Source organism: Etheostoma cragini, chromosome 13, assembly GCF_013103735.1.
Source record: "Etheostoma cragini isolate CJK2018 chromosome 13, CSU_Ecrag_1.0, whole genome shotgun sequence".
Classification (NCBI taxonomy): domain Eukaryota; kingdom Metazoa; phylum Chordata; class Actinopteri; order Perciformes; family Percidae; genus Etheostoma; species Etheostoma cragini.
In genome coordinates this window covers 22079918-22105444 of record NC_048419.1, presented here as the reverse complement: position 1 = coordinate 22105444, position 25527 = coordinate 22079918, and the positions used below count along the sequence as shown (strand labels likewise).

Genomic DNA, 25527 nt, shown 5'->3' with positions numbered 1-25527 from the left:
TTACATAGACCCTAAGGAAAGCCAAACTGCTAAATGTATTTTTTTTTTTTTTTTTAAAGAGAAAGAAATGTACATAGTTTTGAGAACATTTATTGTGCAAAACTGTATTTATACAAAATAATGTTGCAGATAAACTACAGCTACACCCAATATTTAACAAAATACTAGAAGATATTATGTATAACTATATAAAGATAGAGCACCTTCAGTCCAAATCGATCAGAAGCAACCTTGAGAAACGCGTGTGTTTAAAACTGGAAATTACCCCATGTCTTTTAAAGCCTCTCTCACCATATCATATGTACACTGAGACTGTTCCAGAAATTGTCCTTGAATGTCAGCTGTGTTTTTTTTCCATGCTCATGTTTGTTTGCTCACTCTGTGTGCTCTGTTTGTTTGTTCCTCAGTTCTTCAGAAGGGACCAGGGGGATTTCTTCATCGGCTGCTTGTTTTTAACAGAGCTCAGCACACCCTTTGTCTCCCTGGGGAAGATACTTATTCAGGTGAGACAGCGCGTACACACCTTGCATTCACCAGATGCAAACTGGGACGTTATACACCTGTTGTGTACTGTATGCTGTCCCTTTTGAAATATAAAAGTCTGAAAAGCCAAAGGTTTTGAGACTGTGTGGAGTGAAAATGCAAATGTTCTGATGTCTGGCTAATTAGCTTACTATCTGCTGTAGGGCTGCAACTTTCATTCATTGTGATTCTAGTATTGCCATCAATAGAGAACTGGGATTTTCTTTTTTCTTCTTAAACAAAAAAAAAAGAGTACACTTCCAGGGACAATATATCATAAGACGTTTTGTAAAAACAACTTGTTTTCTAAGAAGAATGTATATCACGTCAATCGGTGTCTGGTATTTATTTCATTTGTACAAGAAGTATACAGGTGTTGTCTGCTTTCGCTCGATTTTGCTGGAAACGGATAAAATGTAGTCACCGTTGGCGTCAGCTACTGCTGCAGTATCCTAGCTAGAGCACTATGTGGAGCGGTTCCCCCGGCCTGCCTACGGGCCCCCCAGTGGCTAGAAATGGCGATAGGTGTAAACCGAGCCCACGGTATCCTGCAGGTCTTGATATTCTGTTATGAATAATAACAGATAACTGATAATGCTTGGTGCTTGACAAAGTGGCTTGCGTTCCATGCATGCAGAAAATGTAGCTCTGTGTTTCTGCAATGGAAGTGCAAATTTTTACTGGAAAACCAAATACTGATAATATGCCTTAAAGAGCAACATGCACAAAATATAACCTGAAAAAATAAAGACACATGAAATAGTGGATAGATTCAAAAGTCTTCTATCATTGTAGGAGAACGTGTACAAGGGTTTCCTTTCATTTATCGACCATTCTACTAATGTCTTGAGTGAATTTTCTGGGACCACGTACATACATATCAACCTTAATCTGAAAAGATCCATTAGGGTTTGAAATTATTGTTAATACATGGCAAAAAAATAAAGACCTCAGCTTTCTATATGTTTTGAAATACCAAAAAGCTGTCAGAGAAACTTTTCTTTTTTTTACATAAATCCAACATATTAACAGTTATAAATCCCCATTGATTGGTAAAGTTGCTGGCCTATAGGTAAGGTAGGCACTAATCTCCACAGATACAGTTCATCCTTAAGATCCACTGCCCCACATGTACTTATGTTTAACATTAAAACAAGATTTATAAAAAAACAAACATTAATAGCTTAGTATTCTATGCAAGAAAAGTATGTATAAAGGCTTTTGGCCGCCCTGCATGTTATTGTAGGCCCAATTTATGGAACTTCATTTTATAAAATATATGTAGTAGAGGGTCCCTGCTCTATCTTTCTCTCAGTTAAGGGGTCCTTGACTTCAAAAATGTCCCCTTATGATTTTCTGTTTTGGCCAAAAAAGATTTCCTTATTCTACTCAGGTGAAATACAGTGCCTTGCGTCATCAAAAACCTGAGAATCCCCATTTCATTTGGGATAAGCTCATCACTGTACAATCAATAGTAAATAAATAAAATGAAAAAAAAAAAACATCAGTCATTGGCATTCAGCTAAGAAGCCACAGCACTGTTCACTCTCTCTGCCTCTTAACCCATTAACAGCAGATAATGCCCTGATTAGTTCCACTTATACAGTGGGCATTACATCCTGCACTCTGACAAGCGCGTGTGCTCTACAGGGAGAGGCTCATGTTTGCGTAAAGCCGTGATCTAAGAATAGAATAGTAGGGCCTCACTGTGTATCCCAGTGAAATCAGCGGACCGTGGGTTTTGAGGTCTTTGCTGACATCTGGCGTCAGCAGAGAAAAGTGCAAAGCAAAGCTCCCATTGCTCCTCTCCGGCTTTAAAAAACGCTGCTCTCTTTTGGGCTAGATCAGCACTTACAGACATTTCTACTGCTCTCAACAGCAGGGTTGATCCTATTGATCTCCCTTTCTGTAGACCAGGAGCTCCCACAGTCTTTCACATCAAAGATAAGAAAATGATCATCATCATAATACATAGGTTTTGTTGATGTTTGGCATGACTGTAAGGAAGAGCTAGCAACTGTTGTCCTGGAATTAAGTTCTCAAAATCCAGTCCCTTTTACTGAGAGAATTAATTGCAGGGATATGGGTGCCCGCTCTACCAGCTGAGCTATCCAGGCACCCAAACCCTTTTAATTTCATTATGCCACTGAAAACGATGCGAATACAGAGCTGTAATGGTCTACCACCCGCTCCTCCTCACCCTTGTTGTAGATCAGGAGAAGGAAAATAACTGGAGAATAAACAAATTAAAAGCACAGCCATGGTTGAAAGATCAGCACACACACACTCTGACCAATGAAACTACTCTGCTAGCTACTTCGACCCACAAGCAAACAGTTAAATGGTTATACTGTATGTGATGGGCAGGTTAGCTTGTCCCCCATAATAATAGATTTTTTATTATACTGCATCTTCAAGTGCTACGTTAACGTGTTCTCATCATCCACATCCTTTTTCTCTACCTCCCCTTCTTTTTTTGTCTCCTCCACCAGCTCAGCCTCCAGAACTGCTGGCTGCACAAGGCCAATGGCGGTATGGTACTGCTCACCTTCTTCATGTGCCGCATCGCCCTCTTCCCCTACATGTACTGGGTGTACGGCCGCCACTACGGCATCCCGCTCTACAGCGTGCCCTTCCACCTGCCGCTGTCCACCAACCTGGGCAACTTGTGCATCCTGGCGCCGCAGGTCTACTGGTTCGTCCTTCTTTGCAGAAAGGGCTTTCGTCTGTACCAGCGTAGCCGTATGCCAGACTCGTCTCCGGCGACCCCTGTCACTGACAATCCCAAGGATGATTGATATCCATTTCACAATTGCTCGCTCAAGCCGCACACTCAGCTACTAACGCAACTACTTCTGCAAAGGCACTAGTTTGACTTAACACATTTCAAATCCCACCATTGAACTGTAGTACACCAGGACTGCCTGCTCTTGTCCCACAACCCCTGGGCATTTTCCGCACACTTTAAATCCTCTGTTTCAAAATCTGCTGCCTGTGTGGACCTGTCCACCAATCCAGCTCAACTACTGAAGTTTGATGATTTCCTTTTTTTTTTTTTTTTTTTTTTTTATGTCTTTTTTTTTTTTTTTTGTCTTTTGGGAATTTGGCTCTTGCCTGGATCCTTCTGAAGTGCTACACTGCTTCTGTCAACATTTACAACACTGAAGAAAGGTCGTGTTTGCTTCACTGCGGGTAAACTATGGAGTGAAAGAGCTCCCATAGAGAGACATTATCTTATCGCCTACTCCTACCGTGTTTACAGCCTCTGCTGATTTGGATGGTCTGTTACAGTGTATGTGTGAGTGGTTGTTACGACAGGTTGTATTTATTTTAATGATTTTACTGCACTGTGTCGGATAGTTGCGCTTCCTCTCCCATCGATTCACTCATCACACTGACGAGAAGAATTAGGAAAAGTGGTGGGTGGGTTGCAAGTTCAGGCAGTATTAGGAATAATTGTGAAGAATACATGTCACCTCATTTGCATTTGAGAGCTTAAAACAGCTAAATTTGTTACCACCCAGTTAATGTGACGCCCCCGTCCTGTTCATTTTGTTCATAGTTTCCATACAGCATGTTACCGGTTGTTTTCTCCTGTTAAGTCACTGAGATCTGTTTGTTAGGCTACAGAGAAGGGGGGGGGGGGGGGGGGGGGGGGGGGGGGGGGGGGGGGGGGGGGGGGTTGGTGATGGGTATTATGGTGATGCCTAATGTGTGATGAACTCAGGGCCATGGTCAGAGCAATAAGGCGAGCAGAGGCTCACCGCAGAAAACCTATACAGAGGATTGAAATTCCTAAGCAATCGGCTACAAAAAAACGCGTGGAGGATATCAGGAGGGATTATTCCTGAAAGTGATCGTTAACATCCAGTAACTGCTGTCTTTTCCCTGAGGCTGCATTGAGAACTTCACACAGGGCTGTATATATTTAATGCTTTAGTTTAATCACAAAACAGAGATAGTTTTAAAGCTTAAACTTATATGTCAACATCGTCATTACCTGAGAGGACCATTTTTTGTTTGTCATGCAAAGCATTTTTTGTTGTTGTTGCTTGATTCACAGTTGCATAAAGACATTTATCAAGGCATTTATGAGAGAAAATCACATGCTTCACTTTGGATCTTAAGAATATTATTTCTTCATATCAAGAAATAAATAGAATATATTATTTTCATAGGAATGCACTGGGGTTAGTTTGATTCACAATCTAGACTCTGAAGTTAATTTAACTAATAATAATTTTGGTCATTCAAGCTTTGTAGTGAACTAACTGATTTAAGTGCTTTCATGACCTTTTTTATGTTCTGCAATTTCAATCTATGCAAAAAGAGGCTGCGGTGCATGTATACAACACTAATGTCAAATCCATATCAAATTGACCCACGCCTCACTATGTTATTTTCTGGGACCATACATTTATTTCTCCTGTACATTTCTACTGGGACTTCACACTACAACTCATGGTCTCATGTTGCATTGGAAGTTTAAAAAGGTCTTTGCTTGTCTTTTAAATTTACCTCAGCCTTTTTGATTCATATAAATTCATGGGATGCCGGGGGGGGGAGGTGTTTATTTATCATTAGTACTTAAGACTTGATATGTCTACCAAGCTATAAAGGTTTTGTCATGATAATGTGACTCTGAGCCAGGCAATTGCATTTTTAAAAGACTGCAAACTGCTTTTCCTTCATCCTATATTTGTTTAATCTTTAATTTCGATTTCAAAACGTTTCCACACATTACTTCCTCAGATGTTTTCTATTTTTTTTTTTTCCCATGGTTCCAATTTCGTCCTCTTTGCTTTAAAGCGAGCCTCCATATGTAACTTTTGCTCAGCTGTGAATCAAGTGTTGGGATCATTGTGCAGGCAAAAACGTAGTGTGACACTAGTCCAAGTAAAGAAACGACATGACAAACTGACTTAATGTCAGACAATATCTATCTAAAGTTTTGTGACATTAGCAGCCACCATAAGCTACTGGTCATAGCAGACCAGCTAAGGATGTAGAAGCAAATCCCCCGAGAGTGTTGAATTGAGAACGGGTGTTTATGAATTCACCTTTTCTATTGGTTTCTTCTTTTACAAGTTGCATAGTCTCGCTTTAACAAAGACAACAATTGCGTAGTTTACAAAGAGACTGTTCACTTTAGGAAGTCCCCATGTTGGTGTACAGGCCATGGCCTGTTGAGCTTACTTTCTATACTGTGAAATTTAGATTATACTAGGGCTGAACGATATTGGGGGGAAATCAAATTGCCATTCTTCCTTCGGTTTGGTTTGCGATAGTTATTTTTAGCTTATTAAATAAAGTAATACAAAATAAATGAGAGAGCCACTGAAAATAGGACATTTCTGTTACCAATATGTGACATTATTCCAGCTTATATCTTATGAAAAAACAGTAAATCTTAATAATAAGAAAAAAAGAAAATGTTGTGATACATCAAACATTTAACTAAATAAGTCCCATTTGATTAATCACGGTCTTCACGAATATCTTAATCACATTCGTTCAAATCCCAATTTCAATTTAAAAATTATAATTGTTCAGCCCTAGATTATACAAATAGAAATATTTAAACATATTTGTTCTAACACAAAGGGACAACGCTGTGTCTTGAAGACTCTTTTAGTCCACATAATAAATTGTTCCCTGAAGGAAATTTCATCTTTCAAGCATCAAGACTCTGCTAAACAGACCAGTTGTTGCGTTGTGGGTTCTGTGGTGTTGCTATGACCTGTATATGGGAACCTTGTGGTTCTGCACTATGGCAAACACAATTGGTATGCATGTCTGGTGGGAGCAGCATTGTAGGGAAAAGGTGATGAGTCTTGTTGGTGGACGCACAAGTCAGTTTGCTGACGAGTAGCATGAGGAGGAGGGAGTAAGGAGAGCCGAGCTGCTGAATGATGGGCTTGTTTTTCTCGTTTGGTTTGAGTCCAGCACAGTGCGGGCATCTTTTGTCCTTTGCTGACCAGGCCACTGTTATTGGAAACATTCCAGGTTTCTTTGTGCTGCTTTTCAGCCGAACTCTCCCACTGACTCCTACCCGTCTCCAGATATATATTGGTGTAAACGAAATGGTGGGAAGCTCTGACCTAGCTACCAAGAAAGATAATTTATTTACACTAATAAGACGTCATGTTCATCCATTTTATTCTTACACTTTATAATTGATCCAACATCTTTTCCGAGGTCTCCACTTTCACTGTAGTCAAAACCAATGCTTGTCACTTCTGTCGACATTTTTATTTTAAAGCAGCAGATAATCCCTTTTTAATACGTCTGTCACCTACTCCTTATTGCTGATTTTCCCTCCTTTGCATCCTCCCATCGTGCTCTGCTCTCTTTTCTATAAACTCATCTCAGTCTCTTGTTGGATGTGCTCTGCAGTGATACAAAGTAGCTGGTTGCCCTCCTCCCTTCTCTCTGCTGCCATCTGTCGTCAGGATTATCTGCTTGTCCACTCAGCAGTTTACAGGCAGGACCAGTTGGGATTAGTAGACCTATGCAGGCATTTCCTGTTGAAACTGCATGTCTGCTCTGTAGTGTGCCGCATTCAGATACATGTATCTCCGTTGTCATGCCACCATGACCTCACCCACCACTTAATACATTGACAAAACTGACACATGGCTTTGTTTGAATGCTTTTATTTCATCCCTTAAAGCGTGATATTAATTTGATTAATGGTCGGTGTTCAGGATTACTTAAGTCTGACCATTTAAACACCAACAATTCTGCTAAAATTTCATTCTTGTTTTATCTCGGGTAGAAAAGCCATTGAAAGAGCATTTATGCCATCATGACAACATAATTTAAGGTGTAGTAGCAGCTCCTTAGCACCCTAAAGTTGAGCCTGTTGTTACAGTCTGTGCTTTGCAGAAATACCCCTCATTATTTGATTTTCTAAATAATTTTAACCTTAAATTGAACAGGACTCTGACTTTGAAAGGTCTATTTGACAGAATGGATGAGAGAAAACAGAAAATGTATCATTCCACACATTTTCCGTAACATTTATTTCAATTCAATTATCAAAAGTTCCCTTTTTTGTTTGCTCTCTTAAGCAGTTTATTCTTTCTTTGCATTGTGTCCCTCTGCAAATTAAAAAAGCAACATTTATAAATATATGTTTGTAAGTGACTGTGTCCAAAATTCTAATGTATTTTCTATACCTGCAAATTAACCCCCATTAATTGATGACATTGCTTTATTGATTAACCTTTCGTTTTAATAATTAAAAAGAAACCGCTGATTAATTGGTCTGATCTGATCACACTGACCTGATTACAAAGTAGTTGTAACTTTTATAGCCTCATTATTTCCATTGCTAAGAATCTGGATGGCATAAACGGCATCTGATTCTAAATCTGTGAATCCCTCAGAAGGGATTATAAAAGGTTCGAGGCATGCAGAGTACACATATCTTAACCATTATTCTTTTGTTACTTGATAGATTCTTCTTATCGAAAGTCTTAAGTTCATCCTCTTTGCTCAGGGTTTGATGAAGTTAACATATGTATGTGTGTGAGTGTGTGTGTGTGTGTGTGTGTGTGTGTGTGTGTGTGTGTATAGAGGTATATTGTAAGATGATGAAATTGTGAGACTGATTCTGAAGATGATCACATCTAGAATGATATGGTGTTTCTTTTCTAAATTATATTTTTAAAGCGTTAAGATTTTTTCTTGTATTCATGCTTTCCGACATGGCTTGCGATGCTTCAACTTCTAAGGGTTGGTAAACCAAAGACTGTCAGGCACTTCAGTTAATCACAGTAGCCGTAGTGATATGAAGAGAGATCCATTTGCTTCTCTGTATTTTTAGACCTGCTGTAGATGATTTGTCTTAAAAGCTGAGTGACCCACTTCTCACTTAAAAACATAACTACCCTTCAGTGTCCCGTCTTTCTTTGGGTCCCAGAGTGTGACCAAGATGTTGGGTTTGTGATGGATGTTGCCTCTAAATTTAGTGGATACTTGCTAAGTGTTTAAGGTAATTCTCCACTAACACACACACACACACCCCCCCCCCCCACACACACACACACACACACACACACACACATACAAGTTTACTGTATGGGGCTGTGACATTTTACTCTTTACTGTAATTTGAGCACATTGGTTTTGAAACTACATAATGACTCTACTGATAAAGTTTTTGCATTACGCAGTAAACAGACACATTAATGTAAAAAAAAAAAAAAAAAGATGCTTTGTATTCCTTGTACTTGTATGTAAGAATAGAATGAGAATGGGAACATGGACACCAAAATTAACACATGAACTGAGATGGCTCGGTCACCATGCTAACGCTATTTAGCATAGGCCTACACTAGGCTGAGCAGTAGTCAGTTTCTTGCTAACACTATTTTGAGTGAGGGTTCCACGCTAACACTTTAGCATCGGTTTGATGTTGGATGGATGTAGAGTCCGTGCAAATGATTTATCTTTACACTCTTAAGTTGTATCAAGCTCCAAGCTAACATTAAATAAGTGGTTGATTAAAACTTTAGCACAGGCCTACACTACGCTGAGCAATAGTCAGTTCTTGCTAACCCTGTTTTGAGTAAGAGTACACTTCATGCTAACACTTTAGCACACAGTATTTGCCAACACTATATCTTGATACAATAGCGCGTAAATTAGTTAGCTTCCATTAAGTTCAGCTCCTATGAGATATTGACAGCCATGGCAGATGTTTGATGCTAACACCTTGTCAGAAATGCATATTAAGAAACTGTCTATGAGAAGAAACCTTTTAGGAACAGAGGAGGAAATTATTAATTGGGCAGGATTTGGGCTTTCTTTATAGCTAAGAGTTGTTGCCAATGACGCTGAAATGTAAAACTCCCTGTTAATGCAAAACATAACTATATCTGCTTTTATTGGATCAAACTATGTGAGAGCTCCATTTCATCTGAGGGCATATGGCATGTATTTTTTAAAGGTGTACAAAACCTTAAAAAAAAAATAGCACAATGTTCAACAAACGGGGCAAATGTTTGGTGTCTATGTTCCCATCAATGAAGTCAGGACATGTTTATTCATGCATTGTCATTTTACGTCCAAAGTAATACAAACCTAACAAACAAAATATTCTACCCAGTATGAAGTTTTGAGTTTCGGCGGTTTGTTGAGAATGTGAATGGAAATGATAACTGCATGTGGGGGTCCCCTCTGTTCCTTCTCAGTAGTTCAGGAAAATCACCTCTACCTATAACATCAAAATCGGTGTCTTTAAACACATAGCAACAATATTTAGTTGTTTGTTTTTCTTCTGATATGATGTGAATGCGGCATTAAGCTGATGAACTGCACAACAGTTAACTTTGAGACGTTTTTATCGTGTAGATTTCGGATGAGCTTGGATTTCAAGCGCTGCAAATGAACAACTCTGTTGCTGTAACTGATTTTGATCCGCGGACAGTGAACCAAATTTGGTCTACAGTGCCTTGTGAAAAATCTATTGTGTGAAACCCACAAAAGTCATGTGAAAAGAGCTAAGCTGGCAGGCAGTGTTTACAGGTTGTGGCTGTTTATTATCATCATCTTCATATCCTTAAGAAAATGTTTGTCATGTTGATGTTCACTGCAATCATCAACAAAAGTCTCATTGTTTGTTTAAATCATATCATTCATATTTAACTGGTTGAAACTATTAGAAATTGCTACGCATTCACTGCTAGAATAAGAATAACACTTCCTTTTGATTCTGATGAAATTAAGGCCTTCATGTTATGTTTTAGCATTTCATATTTCGTAGCATTTAATCTATATTTTCAAAGTATCAAGCAAATCCCCATAATGCATCATTTGAAGTTGAACACCTTTCAAGCATAGATATTTTGTGAATTAGTTTGCTGTGTTTCTGTTGTTTTAGACCTTTCATCTGTCTGTTGGATGGACGTGTTGTGTTCTGGAGCTTTGAGTTTGAATCTTGACTTGCTGTCCATTTTACTCACTGTTCTGCCGACTTAAATGCAGCACTTTCACAACCTCACGACACGTCTTGCCCTACTTTATTTTTGATAGTGTTCTTATTTTTCAAATATATAGCCTATATATCAGATTTGATGCATTTGTCTTTTTTTTTGTAGCGTGACCTTTTTTCCGAGGAAGTTTCTGAAATCTGAAGAGAGATTGGACTGTTTTACGAAATAGCTTAAAACTATATGTGTGAGAGGAGTTATGTACTGTAGCTGCAACTTGTGAATTCAGAGCACCCCTTTAAAATTCAATAAATTTGATTTGATAGACTGTTTTGAACACGTGTTTTGTTTTCCCTGTCTTATGTGTTTTGCAGACCATTTGCACGTTCATTTGTTTTTATTATTTGCTCAAATCAGTAGCAATTGATTCATCCGTTCCATTTCATTTGACACCGAAACTGCCGTAAGTAAGAGTTGCTTGGAACAGTAAACTTAAAGCCGCTATAATCCATATTTTTTAGATCAAATGAAAATGTAAAAACAATGTGAAAACGGTTGCTTGTATGAACCTACAGAAAATGATCATCTGAATCTGCAGCTCCCCTCGGACCTGTACAGTGACTTCCACTCATTGTTTAGCTGGTAAGACAGTATACTGTATGATGTGTATATGGTAAAAGGTGTCGAAGCCTGCAGGATTTTCAAAGACCGAGATGAGAGAATAAAAATCCAGATGGCTATCATGAAAGAATTTGAGGATCATTTGCAGCAAAAAAACTTCTAAACAAAGCAGCCTGAGACCACTGTCGTCATCTGTGTGCTTCAAATAAAGATTATCTACATTTTCTTCTCACACGCTTCGCTTTTTCTATATTTTTTAGTTGGTGTATGCTGCATTCAAGCCACTTGGGACCATAAGGGTCCGCCCCGTGATTACTTTGTTTTTCCGTCGGCCAGCGTTCACGTGGTGCAGTGTAAATTGAGTGCAGAGTTGAGTCGCACATGCGTCACTTTGTGACAAGTAGCTTACAAGATGCTAACAAGAGACTTCTGTAATGTCAATACAGTAAAAATGGACCTACTTAACAAAGTTGGTTCACTGCTGGCTACAAGTTAGCATCAAACGCGACAAAGGCGGTCTCTTGAATGGCATTTTGAGCTAACGTTAGCAAACAAACAACCATAGATAGCTAAAAGGTTTTTGAAATTATTTCTATCTTCTGTTATTGTTTGTAATGAGAAAAGTTTATTTCACAAATTTCAGTATGAAACGTTATATCGTAAATCGCTTAAATCTGAGCATGCGCAACTCAAATCTGCACTTGGCCTACATTGGGGATTCAATTATTTGAAGTTACTTCAAACCAGTGGAGGACTACAACCTAAATTGATAGCACATTGTGGACGTTGACAAAACATATTACATGCATGCGTACATTTTCTATATTTAGGAAAAGTTTCTAACCATTAGACACGTACTTCAGTTGTCAGCAACTGGGAAACTCAGTTAGCAAAATCTAGCCCCAGTTTCCCACATCTGATTCCCCCTATGAAGTGACGTGGATGATGAGTTTTCAATGGAGAAAAACATTGTTTTTCCGATGCCAATAAATACACGGACAGTATCTATGCTTGGTCACAGTGCTATGGGTGCTTCTATCAGCTGTAATTTGAAGTCATGGCCACCCAGAGGCACTGCTGGCTCAAGCTGAGGCAGATCTGCTCAGCTGCTTGATTGAAAGTCATCCTGCTTCTCTGTTTTGTTTATCTGACACTCTAATTGAAAGTATAAAATGACTAATAAATCTATAGGTAGAATAATGATTTTTTTTTCACTTCCAGACCCCCATATGTCTGTAAATGTAACATTTAAACAGGAACCTAGAAATAATTGACATAGCTTTCTTCCTACATTACTATATTACAGTAAAAAAAATCTCAATGTCTTTAGTATAGAAACTGGAGTACAGTTTTAGTAAATAAAAAAGGTTTTCTCCCTTGTTGGCACCAGGTGTGTCCCTCTTGTATACCTTTCAGAATAAAATTTACCATAGAACGTCTTCAAACAAACACTCAGTAAACTGCGTTCCTGCTGTTTATTACCACAGTTTTACCAGCAGCAAAGAAGGATGAAAACATTTGAATAATATCCTGGCCCCTCCTCCCCATTTAATAGTTCCCCACCCCCTTTTTGTCCCAAAATACAGAGGCAAACCTGTTGCTCCCAAGCTTAGGAGACACAGATAGCTTAGACAACCCTGGGCTGGGGCAGCAGGGGTAAGCTAAGCATCCAGGGAACACATAGTAGATGCACCACCAATCATCTGCCACTCCAACCGGATCCCTTCCGAAAGGTTAGTTTGATCATTCCTCAGCTCCTGCATGCACTGAGAACCTGATCTGCCCGTGCAGTACGTAACCTCTTTTCCCAAGATGACATTGTACATGAGTTTTCCACAACTTATAAATAACAACTGCTCTTACTTTAACCAGATGAGAGGAGAGCGTAAGAGAATACGCACATTGAGAGAGGTCTTCCATGGAGCTTGATGGGACTTCAATGAGTTGCCACCAAGGGATCTTCCTGCAACAAGTCATCCTTTGTTGAAATGTCATGGTATTAGTATATGAATTGGTAAAGATTACAACATTATTTGGTCAAGAACTCAAACCCTTCATATGGTTTTTCAGGACGCAAGTCAGGGAGCATTCTAAAAAAAAGACAAGAAAGATTGAAGGTTTGCTTTCTGACCATCCCATTACTCGTTTGACTTGAATCTCAGGGGTGGTGAGGCTCAATACAGAAGCAATGGATGAAGGTTTGGGTGTTCGGGAGGCAATGGGAAGCGAGGCTCAGGTTGAGTTCAGGGCCACTTTGCAAGCTGCTGTAAGGGAGGTGCACGTGGATGTAAGTGTTTTCAAGCAGCGCATAGAACAGAGGATCGAGGAGCTGCGTATTTCCAATGGACCCTTGGTCGAGGCTGTGACCAGGCTGCAGGAGGAGAACCTGCAGCTTAGGTCAAAGCTGGAGGCCCTCAGCCGCCTGGTGGAGGGTCTCGCTGGGGTAAAGATCGACAGGAGTCCTGCTGGAGTGAAGGGGAAGAACGTGGAGGATAGTGTTGAGAATGGACATTCAGAAGACCAGAAAGGTCTGGTTAACTTTGGAAGATCAGAGAACAGCCAGTCAAGCCAGTCCACATACTCTGAAATATCAGAGTCAAGTGGAGGATCTAGCCAGGCCGCCGCCGCCGCTGCTGTTGCTGCCGGTCCCAGCAACAACCCAGCCCCTCCTCCCTGGAGAGCAAAGAGACATGCTGAAATGAACGTAAGTACTCATTTTGTTTTTCTACAGGCGATACAGTTTGATGAATAAAGAATTTTACAACAAAATAGGGATGCCAGCATAAACAACATCATTAGATAATTATGTCTGTAAAATCAGTAGTGCAATGAATGCATGGAGGGGGGATCAAGAGGTGTAGGGTTTTGTAAATGGGCCTGGGTACAATGAAATGATACACCTGGTCTCAGCTGTGAAGGACTTAGGTTGACTTCCTTCTTAACTTCCATCTACCAATTTGTCACTTGAATCAAGTGATGCTCTAATAAGAAACAATAATGGTTAGACAATCATGCAGTAGTTAGCACCACTTAAAGAGGCACAAAGGCAACTAATAAGACTCAGGATCACCAATATCATTGGATAAGCACATAATGGTCTGTTATCAATAACTCGTCTTTATCTACTCCTTTCTTCAGGTAAAGTTGAGACACTAAAATACAACTCTCCATAAAGTCCTGTTTGAGTAATTGACCCCGGAGTTTGAAGGCTTCTTTTTGAAGGTGGTTTATTAAAGGAAAAAAAATGTTCAACTCTGGAAAGTTGTCACACTGACAATCGTTTTATCTTTTGTTGCAGCGGTCATTGAGAGAAACAGTAGAAACACACACTCGCTATACACAGTAATGTACCAGGAATATGCACCTGCATGTATTTGAGTAACCAGTGCAGTGAGTTGCCAGAAGATTTTTGGTCAGCCTACATTTTTTTGCCAGACATCCCTGTGTCTTTTTTCTTGCAGAAGCCCTATGCGTTTGCACCGTCGCATCACGGTGGCCCCATGAAAGATGGAGTTCACGCTGCGCCGACGTCTGTCTGAAAACAACCTCATGTTGCTGTAGCTCTTTTATAGCACCATGCAATCCTTAAAAAGATCAGACATGCTTATGAACTAAGCTTTGTGAAGAAGTGGATTAGACTCAGGATTTAACTTTGTGTTTGTTTAAAATATATTTAACCTCTGACTCCAGCTTTACACATTTTATGTGGGGAGCAGTGGTAACAGTACTGCTGATTAGGCTTTGTATCACCTGCCGGTATATATCATTATTTTCAGTTGCAGACTAATAATAAGAATATCTAGCATTGTGCCTTGCAATATCAACCAACATTAAAATTACCATTACAGGGCTTATATCCTTTAATTTGGCCTAAATGAATTTAAGAACCACACGCACGCACGCATACGCACTTACACTTTCCCTAACCCCAACTCAAGGGTACATGTATTTTGGGGTCTGTGATGAGGACTGAGCTGCAGCTCTTTGGACCTAATTGCTTTGTTGATGAAGTCCTGAAAAGTGACTTCAGACCCACAGTGAGGGATGTAGTGGACTACCTGACAGTATATTACACTACATGCTTATAACGTTGCTCACAGTACACATACTGTGTTCCAATTTTATGGCGTTACTCGCATCCACACTATAAAGACAGATTTATAATAAATCCCTATCCCGTAATCGCTCAGGAATCTTGCTTCCCAGCCAATCCAGGTCTCAAATCTCCCCATGGAAAGTTGAATTGCGTCTACGTCCCTGTCAATAATACCCCTAGCCCACACCCTGAGAGGGACAACCAGCTGTCCTGTCGAAACACACACCCTGCCAACATTCCTCTCCCAGCCCCCCTGACGTACCACAGCTCAAACCCCCCCCAAGACCCAAGATAGCCCTCTGATTCATCACTTAATAAAAATGCTGCATCATTTTCAAACTTTACATCATCTTCCTTCTGTATTTTATTTGATGAGTTCCCCTTTTTCCTCGCAGATAGCAATGGTAGGCCAAAGGACATTGGGTGGGATTTGAGGAGGGTTGGTGGGGGCTACTGTTTTCAAAAATGTCTTAACTTTCCTAAGCCAACAATCCAACAAGTGTGCCCACTTCTTTGTTTTCTTAGACTAAGTTTAAGCCTGTGAAAGTAAAGTTGAAGCTGTACAACCAAATGAATGAACTGAAAGGAGCAATAGTGCTCTGCAGAGTGGAGGGTAACAGCGGAGACATCTCACATACAAGAAGACATGTGATGAATTGTTAAAATAATTATTAGAGGTACCAAGTGTGTTTGCCTGATTGATGTTGAGGTGTTTTAGGTGTCTCTTAATTGGATTAGAAGTTGGTTGGGCCGTTTGCAGTGTGTACTTTGATAAAATTATTTTAATGGGAATTTTATATTTGAAAAATAAAAACCATGTAAAATGTATGCCATTTGCATACAATGAGAAATGTCATGTTTCATTTCGTTATGGCATTGACAGTTCATTCGTCAACACTGTAAACAATTTTTTTTCATGTTTCTAAGAAAGAGCCTAAGTAATATGGAGGTAACCCCAGCCAAAGGCTGGGTGGATTTACAGGGTCAGACAGAGTCAGACTGTGATGTCCTACAGGAGCTGTGGTGGAGCCCACAGATCACCGTGGTGCTAATCTTACTCCTGACGACCAGTTGACGGGCCGGCTGAAATGGCTGCATTGCGTGGCTGCCAGACCGCTGCGGGACAAGGGGCAAATAGAGGCCAAGCTTCAGGCTGATCTACTTTAACTGCAGGCTAACTCCCCGATTTCCAAAGCATCCATTTGGGGCTATATTGGGATGTAAGAAGAGTTGAGCGGAAACTCTTGCAAAGTGAATGATTGCAAAATCTAAAATAGCTTCTCAGTGGGAACATGGGTTTGTTGGTCACAGCTGTCATTAAAGGAGAAGCTTTCAGCTGTTAACAGCTGAAGATCACACATTTAGAGAAGTGAGCGCGCACACACACAAATTCAGATTTACCATGGAGGATAAAGGCCTAAAATTAATTTTAACTTCACAGCAGTCTGATAGACAAAATAACTCTCTTTGTTTGCTCTGAGCAAATCACTGAGTGATGTTGCTAAGACAAATGTATAAAAAGACTGCATCTCTTGCAGTTTACCTTCCTGAGGTAATAGCTGGCAGGAAATGGGATTATTTGCACAATTCTTTATTTATGTCTGTTGTGTTTTAACATTATTTTTTAAACTAATAAACCACAATAGATTAACATCCCCCAACCCTTCCACCTACCAATTTTACTCTAGGTCTGCATCAGCCGCCTTGTTAATGGCGCATGTCTATATATATAGTAAATTTCATTAACAAGACAGGCAAATGTCAACACATCAAACAGAGGCAATTAATCAGTGCAGTGATGCTTGATTCAGACCCCAAAGTTGAAAAAGTTACATACATAATGTTTTTTCCATCGTTAACATGACATCAAGAAGATATGTGTTCTGAGTTTTGCAATTTCACCACATCAAAAAGGTTATAAACCAGTAAGGAGTAACACCTCCATATTGTAAAAGCACTAAAATTAATAAACATCTAGAACTGTATTGTCCTTCTTAACAATAGACATTGTACCCCAATATAGCCAGCCAGCATTATAGCTATCAGAACCTGCTCAGTGAGCATCCTGGAGGAGGAAACGACTTCCCATCGATCAAAGATATAGCTCTAATTTGAAAAGTTCTTATCACTAAGATTTTATCTTGCCAGGATCATATTAACAGCAAGTATGGATCCCTATGAAGCTGCCAACAAGACATAGTCTTCTACATAGCTGGATGATGATGTTGTTTCACATTAGTCCTCCATTCACTCAGTGTGTCCCTTTAAGGCTGCGAATGGTCCTACCAGTTTGGGGATGTCACACTTTTTAATTCCTGAAAAGATAAATACTAGAATTGCAGGTTTTGTTACATGTTGTCTTTTCTGAACAGGGCACTGATGCAAAAGGAGAGAATAATGTTGCCACAGCTGCACAAGAGAATGGGATCCCAGGTAGGTGGATAATCCTCGAAGTTCCACACAGGTAACCTGACAAGATGACCTCACCTTTGATTATGTTTGGTCATGTCTCCACAGAAGGCTCCCACGCCATCACCAAAGCAAGCACAGAGTCCTCTGCCAAGACTAACTGTCTTCAGCCCACCGTGGAAGCCCCCAGCATGCCTGGTCAGTTCATTCCTGTACTTGTTTTAGTTGCATTCACACTACATAATATGGTTTTGGTGGTTTATTGGAACGACCTTCTAGCACCACATGGGGACACTGTTGCAGCAACAGAATGTGAACGTCAAATAAACCAACAGTTGTGGACATCATGGTTTGGATTAACAGTCAGTACTGGTTGGCTGAAATCATCTATCTATAAATTGCAGGAATGTCTGTCTGTCTATCTGTCTGTTTGTCTGTATGTTTGTCTGTATGTTTGTCTGTATGTTTGGATTAGAAATGCAAAATATAGCAGTGCACTAGTACAATACCAAAAATACAACTTTAAAATGAATGACCTCTAATTTATCAAATGATGATTACATTAGTGTTGCTACTATTTTCTTACACGCAATTACAATTATGTGCATTCATACACATTGAAATTATTTGTAATTTATTTATTTTGATTATTAAAATTGGAGTGTTAAATGAACACTAATGCGTCAAAAGTAATGGTTGTTGATTGAAATCTAGTCCTATACCTGTCAATTACCGTTTTTTAACAACGTGATTGATTGAATGAATGTTTTCAGTTGATCTTTTTGACTTCCAGACCCGGAAGAATCAGGTCTTCCAACCGTACCCCACCGTCCCCTCACTGCAATGATAAGACCCAGCTCTGAAGCTCCAGCTGTCCCTCGGTCTCCTGCCCTAGCGCCCAAAGCAACGAAGGAAACTCCAATGAAACCAGTAGAGTCTCCTTCTAAATGTGGTGAGAGGGAAATCTATTTCAGTTTCTGTCCGAGCCTGCTTTGTCAGGATCACCAAACTCATCACTTCAACTCTCAACTATTCATATTCTCTCTTTTTCAGACGCTGATGAACCCCAGCCCCATCTTCCCGTCACTGCCATTACAACCAAACCCGGCCCAGAGGGTCTGGTCGCCACCAAGCCTGCCCAGTGTCCAGCTTTGGTGCCCAAAGCAGCAGGTCATTCAACAGCAGAAGCTCCAACAGGTGAAGCAGGGGAAACTTCTTTCGTAGGATAGTTGGTTACATTTTCTAATGTTACAACAGACTATGGTGATGCATTCATAGGACCCCAAAACCATTGGACCTTGTAACTGTCTGCATATTAGTAAGTACTAATAATAATAATAAAGATGTCTTTCCCACTCTGGCAACACTAACATAATTACCCTGCACACCTCTTATCATCTAAACAATGTAGCAATAACCCCAATCACCCTTGTAACCACCTCTTACATGTATTGTGTTTTGTTAAAAAAAAAAATAGAATACTAAAATATTCTATAATAATATTACACTCTGAAAGTAGACGTTCTACTAGTTTATATCCCAGCGTTTCACTTCCAGGATTGTTCCCGTGCCGTTGGAAATTCCACTGGATTTCACTCCTTTCAGCCCGATGTCACCTTCCGTTTCCTTTGTTTTGGGACTTTAAACTCTGGTGGATTTCTGAGGACTATGGTCAACTGCTCCTCAGATCTCTGCAGGGTAAATCCAGACAGCTAGCTAGACTCTCTGTCCAATCTAAGTTTTTTCCACCAAGATAAGTTCCTTCCTGAGGTTATTTTGCAGCGGCACCGTGTCTCCGTCCGGTGCTTAGCGCCACCCAAGACGATTGTGATTGGTTTAAAAAAATGCCAATAAACCAGAGCACATTTTTCTCCCATCCCGGAATGCTTTGTGGACTCGCCAGACCCTCCTCTGCAGACACTTTATCACAGTCCTTGGCGTCCGATCACGCAGCTGAACCCGCTATCAAAACAAAAACAGAGAAGCTCAGATGACAACACACACTGTGGGCCCTATTTATCAATCTAAGCGCACGGCTGGAAGCGCATGGCACAGGTAGACCTAGGGCGTGTCCAAATCCAAAGTACTTTTTCACCACTGTCCTCAAGTAACCACCTAACAATGCCCCAGCAACCATCTGGAACACCTAAGCAATGACCAGACAAAACAGACCAAACTAGTCAACAGTAATCAGATCATTTGGAATGTTAGGTTTGTATTTTTTTCTCCATTTATTCCTGATTCTTTCCTGTTTTTTTTCTATTCCATCTTCACTTGCGCAGGTACGTCTGGAACAAAGGTATCCAAGGAACAGCCGGGCTCTGTGTCTCAGGGTTTGGTCCATCATCCTCTTACAGCTGTGTCTAAAAACACCCCCGAGACGTCTGCTGCATCCAAACCTGATCAGAGCGCTGCTTCTGCACCGAATCCTCCAATCCCAGAATCCCCGAAAACAAAACGAGGCATATATCCTTTTAAAAGTGGTCAGTACAATGCTTTTTAATGGTGTTTCTGTTCAGATATCTTCAAATACCGAAAAGGAGAATCAAAGCATATATGAATAATGTATTTACTCTGACTTTTTGGGGAAAGTTTCATGTGATTTCTCTCTTTAGACGCCACTGAACCCAAAGCATACTTGCCCCTTCCTGCCATGAGCAAACCCAACACAGAGTCTTCATCCTCTTCTACAACAGCTCCGTCCCCGAGTCTTTCAGCATCACAGGACTCTAAAGTAAAACCTGGGGAATATCCCTTTAAGCGAGGTAAGTTCAACCAGGGACACAAGGGTCTGTCTGTAGCACAAAGGTCCCAGTTGGTAGTTCCTTGTTAACATATCTTTAAAGATTTTGATTTGATTTCTTTTGTTTTCCAACATTCTCCTTCACCTTTACCCTTGTTTTGTTTTGTTTTTGTCTCACCTCATCAATTCAGTACCAGTTCTCAAGACACCCAGTCCCAGTCTGAAGAGAAGTGTGAGCTTTCCTCAGCCTACAGGTAAAACACACCTCATGAGGCCTGTTTAGGAAAGTTCACAGGGGCATTTCAAATGAGACGTATGCAAACATGCAAGCATGTACAGTACAAGGTGTTTGTTTTTATTGTTTAATTAAATGCATGTGGAAGCTATTTTTCTTTGTTTATTTTTTTAATCTTTTGAATCTATCTCATGCAGTGGCAGAATGTAACTAAGTACATTTACTCAGCTACTGTACTTAAGTACACATCTGAGGTACTTCATTTCATGCAACTTTATACTTCTCCTCTACTACATCTCAGAGGTAAAAATTGTATTGTACTACACTACAATATGAGTGTTTGTGACACACTGAAGGATGAAGTGTTCCTTTATGTGTGGAGAAAGTTCTTCTACTTCTTCAGCTAAATAAAGTCTTTAAAAAGCTCTTGGATCAGCTGGACAATGCATCGTCACAAAGCTGAAAACCCGGCTGTTTCTGACACGATGAGAAGTTGACTTTTTAGAGATACGTGGTTCTCACAAGGCAGCAGGGGAAAATAGTGCAACCTTAAACATCTACAGCAGTAAAATGCAACAGACACATTAATACAGCTGTAATATTAAGTCAGAAACATCAGATATAATAGTAAAACCCTTACATTACATTACTGCACAATGGATACTTTTACTTTAAGTACTTTAACTACATTTTGCTGATTGTACTTACATATTGTTTTTGATTGCAGGACCTTTACGTGTAGTGGCGGATTAGTACTTTTACTTATATAAAAGATCTGAATGCTCTTCCACCTCTTATCTCATGCCATCGCTCTTCACTCTGACTTTCTATTTCTGCAGAAAAATTACTTCCCTCCAAATCAATCATTAAATCTGGTTTCTCACCTCATTTGGATAAGTAAGTCATGACCTTGAATCTTGTTTTGAAACATGAAGCAAAACTAGCGGTTGACTATTGTTAATGTAGATTGACCTGGTGTCTTGTGCATTTACAGCCTATTGACAGCAAGTGTAAGTGTAAGGGTTGTGCACTGTTTCTCCACAGGAAAGTGAACAAGACAGGGGGGGTTGAGTTTAAACAGGATGTGATGAAATCCCAAACGTTGCCACGCTCCAATGGGGCTCAGGCCAAGCGGGCCCTCTTTGAGAGGATGAACTCAGAGCCCACAAAGTAAGTGTATTTCAAATATTCTACAATTCGTCCTAACTCATACCTATCAATGACATCTCCTACATTGCAATGGTGTGGGAAGGTATTTTCGGCAGAGGGTGCTGGGGAAGAGGGGGGGGGGGAGTCCACGTTGGGTCTAAAGACACTATGTTACACAGGCTCTGTATTCTGCAGACCCCTGTACCTCTGCCCCCTTTTAAAAACTCACTTGTCTCTCCCCTCCATGAAGTGCAGCAGAGCTGACACTCCGTACAAACTATATACCAACACAACTACTGCACAGCCAACACCAAAAACCAGAGATGAAAAAAGTCGGCCAATCTAAATATATATATATAATAAATACAAAATCTGATTGGCCAAGATACACTGAAGATAAATGGAATTAATTTAACATTATTAAAAGGATCCCTCTCTTCATCCCGCACCCCAAACATGACATACAAAATGTTGTGAACAGAAACAACAACCAGAGATATTTATAAGCTGTCAGTTCTAAAGCTTCGCCCCCGCCTATGATACATTGAGTTGCATTTCTGTTGAATAGACCAAAGGATTCCAAACCGAAACTGAAGCGCTCTCAGAGTTTTGGCGTGTCCAGTGCCAGTGGTATAAAACAGATTCTCCTGGAGTGGTGCCGCTCAAAAACCATTGGCTATCAGGTAGGACCCCCTTGCTAATTAAATTGCTCTCCAATTGTATTATACTGTATGTATACTTGCTAACTAATGTTCTATGTAGCACTTGTTCTGAAAGGTGTAATGTTTCAGAATAACTCTCAAAATGTGAGGTCTATTTAGTAGCTGTTTTTCTAGCTTTTGATCACTTTACATGAATGTCATCGGTACAGATGGATTTGCCTGGTCTTCACAGACTTGACTAAATGTTGAAATTTAAAAACAATCTGAACACTTTATAGGTTTCCAATGTTGAATACCCAGAGCTAAAAGGTAGCCCACAGACAGATCCTCGGGACAAACTAATGTCACAAACTCCCGCCATGTCAAACAACCATGCTAACATTTTGGCTTAGTGGCCTTCATTAGAGTATTCACATAGGCCAAGGTTCAGCAATCATTCATTCTTGACTGTTTTATGACTTTATGTATTATTTATTTATATTGTTTGTTTGTGTTGTTTATGAGAAGTTGCATTTTGAGAGGTTTGCTGTCATTTGTATTTGCTGTTCTTTTAGGTTTTTTTGTACTTATTTGATACATGTTGGGAATAAATAAAATGAATATGAAGATCATGTCACATGATCGTCACCAGCAGATTCTCATTGTCAGACAAAATGGAAATTTTGAACATCTTCATTTCCATTCAAACTTAGACAATAGTAGGAGTCTTTTTTTAAATAAGAGAAAAGAGTCAAAAGCACAACAAGATGATACATTAGCTTTCCCTCTTATTTCAGACTGGACAGCTAGTTTTTTCAAGACATACAGAGTAAGTGCAACTCAACAACGAAGGAATAATGAATGCCATGATGGTCTTTCTCTCAGAACATTGATATCCAGAACTTCTCGTCCAGCTGGAGTGATGGGATGGCTTTCTGTGCTCTGGTTCACTCTTTCTTCCCTCTGGACTTTGATTACAACACGCTGGACCCTGCAAACCGCAAACACAACCTCCAGCTGGCTTTCACCACCGCAGAGTAAGCTGGCTACGATTGACTGAATGATTTTATTCAACTACGTCTGTACTCAAATTAAAGATATTCTAACCAAGGAAAAATATTACCTTTTTTAAAAGGTAATACAACACATAATTTTACATTCAACATTAAATCAGACCAGTGCAAAACTTTGTCTGGAGCACAGTACAGCATGGCTAAAATTTACTTTACAATAAGACCGTGTAACTTTTGCCAAACAGAGCCACTAGAAAAATTGAAAATGTAAGTATTTTTCCATATTCCAAGGTGGACAGGACTATGACAAATGAGTGTGAGAGAGAGAGAAAGAAAGAAAAGTAGGAGAAGTTTTCTCTCTCTCTATATATACAGCATACACAGTAAATATATTTATATATCTTTTGATCATATTACATGAATGTCATCGGTATGGATGGAGTAGCCCAGTCTACACAGACTTGACTAAATGTTCAAATTTGTATATATATATATATATATATATATATATATATATATATATATATATATATATATATATATATATATAACATTAGTGGTATCAAATACTCCGTCCAACTCTCCCAGAGTTTCTGTTCGTCCAACTCCCAGAAAGCAGATCAGTGTACGGTATATTCTAAGAAGTCTTTAAGCCCGGTGATCAGGGACTACTTGGACCTGGAGCGCACGTGTTTTGGCTGGGCTCTGAAGGATTGTAATTTCTGCATTTCTGTTGCCTTACAGTAGAAATAGATACATCTGTTGCACTATTTTATTTATATTTACAACCGTAATTATACTTGTACGTTTCAGGGAGCAGGCTGACTGTCTCCGTCTGATCGAGGTGGAGGACATGATGGAGATGGGGGACAAGCCAGACCCCATGTGTGTGTTTACATACGTCCAGTCCCTCTACAACCACCTGAAGAAGTTTGAATAACTCTGTATCAGAGTAGAATACAAAGTCTGGATATTATTAACCCCACTAGTGTGTCATAAACACTTTGAATTTGCTTAAAACTGGTATTTTGACAAGCAAACTGACAGGAAACCACTGTTGTTGTGTTTGACACATGTTTTTTTCTTTTTCAAATTGGTTTTATACCGTATGTGTGCATTCACCAGTTTCACCCGAGTCCTTTAGAAGTCAAAGCGGACTGACGCTGATTCTTAAAATGCAGTTTCTTATGACATGTATTGTGATGGGTGTGGCTCAAATGTCGCTATATTGACGAAAGGAAGGTTGGTTTTATCAAATTCTCAAAATCTGTAACAATGCTTTAATCAAATAAGGGAATATTACCACTCACTCTAAAACAGAATAATAGTTTGTAATAGGTGATTGGAAACATGAAAAGACCCAAAGAATTATGAACCAACGCAGAGATGCTCCAGTAACAATGAATTGGCGTCTTGTTTGAGTCAAATCTTGCAATGTGGTGAGCAGAGCAAAGACCAATAAGGTCAAAAGGTGGATTGTAGGTGGGATTCTGTAAATGGCTGATGTCAGAGATAGTAGTTGACATGACACCAACACAAATTGCAGGTATTTCTACACTATTAAACAATTCAGTAATTATAAAGTGTATGTTATTTAGTTTGGGCACAAAAAAAACCATGTCAGCGCCATACTTAGGTCAAAAGCTATTAAGCCGACCCTGAGTTGGGCATTGGATGTCAAAGTACAATTTTTATGGTCAAGAATACAATTTCATGCTCAACATCTGTAGAGTTACTCCACAGACATGTTGTGGAATATATTGGAAACTTCTCTCTTGTTAAATAATGCAAAATGAGAGATATTAACATGTTATACAATAAGGTACTTTAGCCAGCCATCAACTTTTAAAAAAGGAAAACAAGGGGATGGTGTGGGAGACTGTTTATCATCCATAACAAACCTATAACCTGTCATTACTGACATGCTTCTTGAATTTTTTATACATAGTTTTTTTTTGGTCCCGACGGCAAATTAAATGTTTTGAAAATGTAGGGTTTATCAGCAAATTGTGTGAGAAATAATATGCCTCGTGCTTGATAACTTGACTTAACTTGAGAGCTTGAGTGTTTGTTGCCATCTACTGGTAGAATAAATATAGTTGTAGTAGGCCACTGACATGAAATACTACTTCTTTTTTTTTTTTTTTTTTTTTTTTTTTT

At 39.6% G+C, this 25527-nt stretch overlaps 2 protein-coding genes across 3 annotated transcripts in view; both read left to right on the top strand.

Moving 5' to 3' along the window:
• tlcd3a (TLC domain containing 3A) overlaps positions 1–4161 on the top strand; it is a 20674-nt gene extending 16513 nt beyond the window's left edge. Inside the window, exons 4-5 of the mRNA XM_034889822.1 lie at positions 408–503; positions 3015–4161. Coding sequence (XP_034745713.1) covers positions 408–503; positions 3015–3320 — 402 coding nt within the window. The 3' untranslated portion in view covers positions 3321–4161. The remainder of the gene's footprint in view (positions 1–407; positions 504–3014) is intronic.
• Positions 4162–12696: 8535 nt separating this feature from the next.
• On the top strand, positions 12697–25138 carry LOC117955510 (smoothelin-like protein 2). Of its 2 annotated transcripts, none has more exons than XM_034890047.1 (14): positions 12697–12814; positions 12954–13785; positions 17550–17610; positions 17695–17784; positions 18380–18538; positions 18640–18783; positions 19869–20069; positions 20202–20351; positions 20521–20583; positions 21404–21461; positions 21609–21734; positions 22282–22396; positions 23240–23391; positions 24181–25138. In XM_034890047.1, exons 2-14 carry the CDS (start codon positions 13270–13272, stop codon positions 24305–24307), a joined length of 1962 nt encoding a protein of 653 aa, XP_034745938.1. In that variant the 5' UTR covers positions 12697–12814; positions 12954–13269; the 3' UTR covers positions 24308–25138. The 2 variants fall into 2 exon arrangements, with proteins under 2 accessions (XP_034745938.1, XP_034745939.1); XM_034890048.1 differs by having other exon boundaries at positions 12703–12871.
• Positions 25139–25527: the final 389 nt, after the last annotated feature.

Coding starts and splice junctions, on each gene's coding strand:
- LOC117955510 (XM_034890047.1), top strand. CDS start 13,270: ATGGATGAAGGTTTGGGTGTTCGGGAGGCAATGGGAAGCGAGGCTCAG. Junction 17,611..17,694: donor ACAAGAGAATGGGATCCCAG/GTAGGTGGATAA, acceptor ATGTCTCCACAG/AAGGCTCCCACGCCATCACC. Junction 22,397..23,239: donor CAAAAACCATTGGCTATCAG/GTAGGACCCCCT, acceptor TCTTTCTCTCAG/AACATTGATATCCAGAACTT.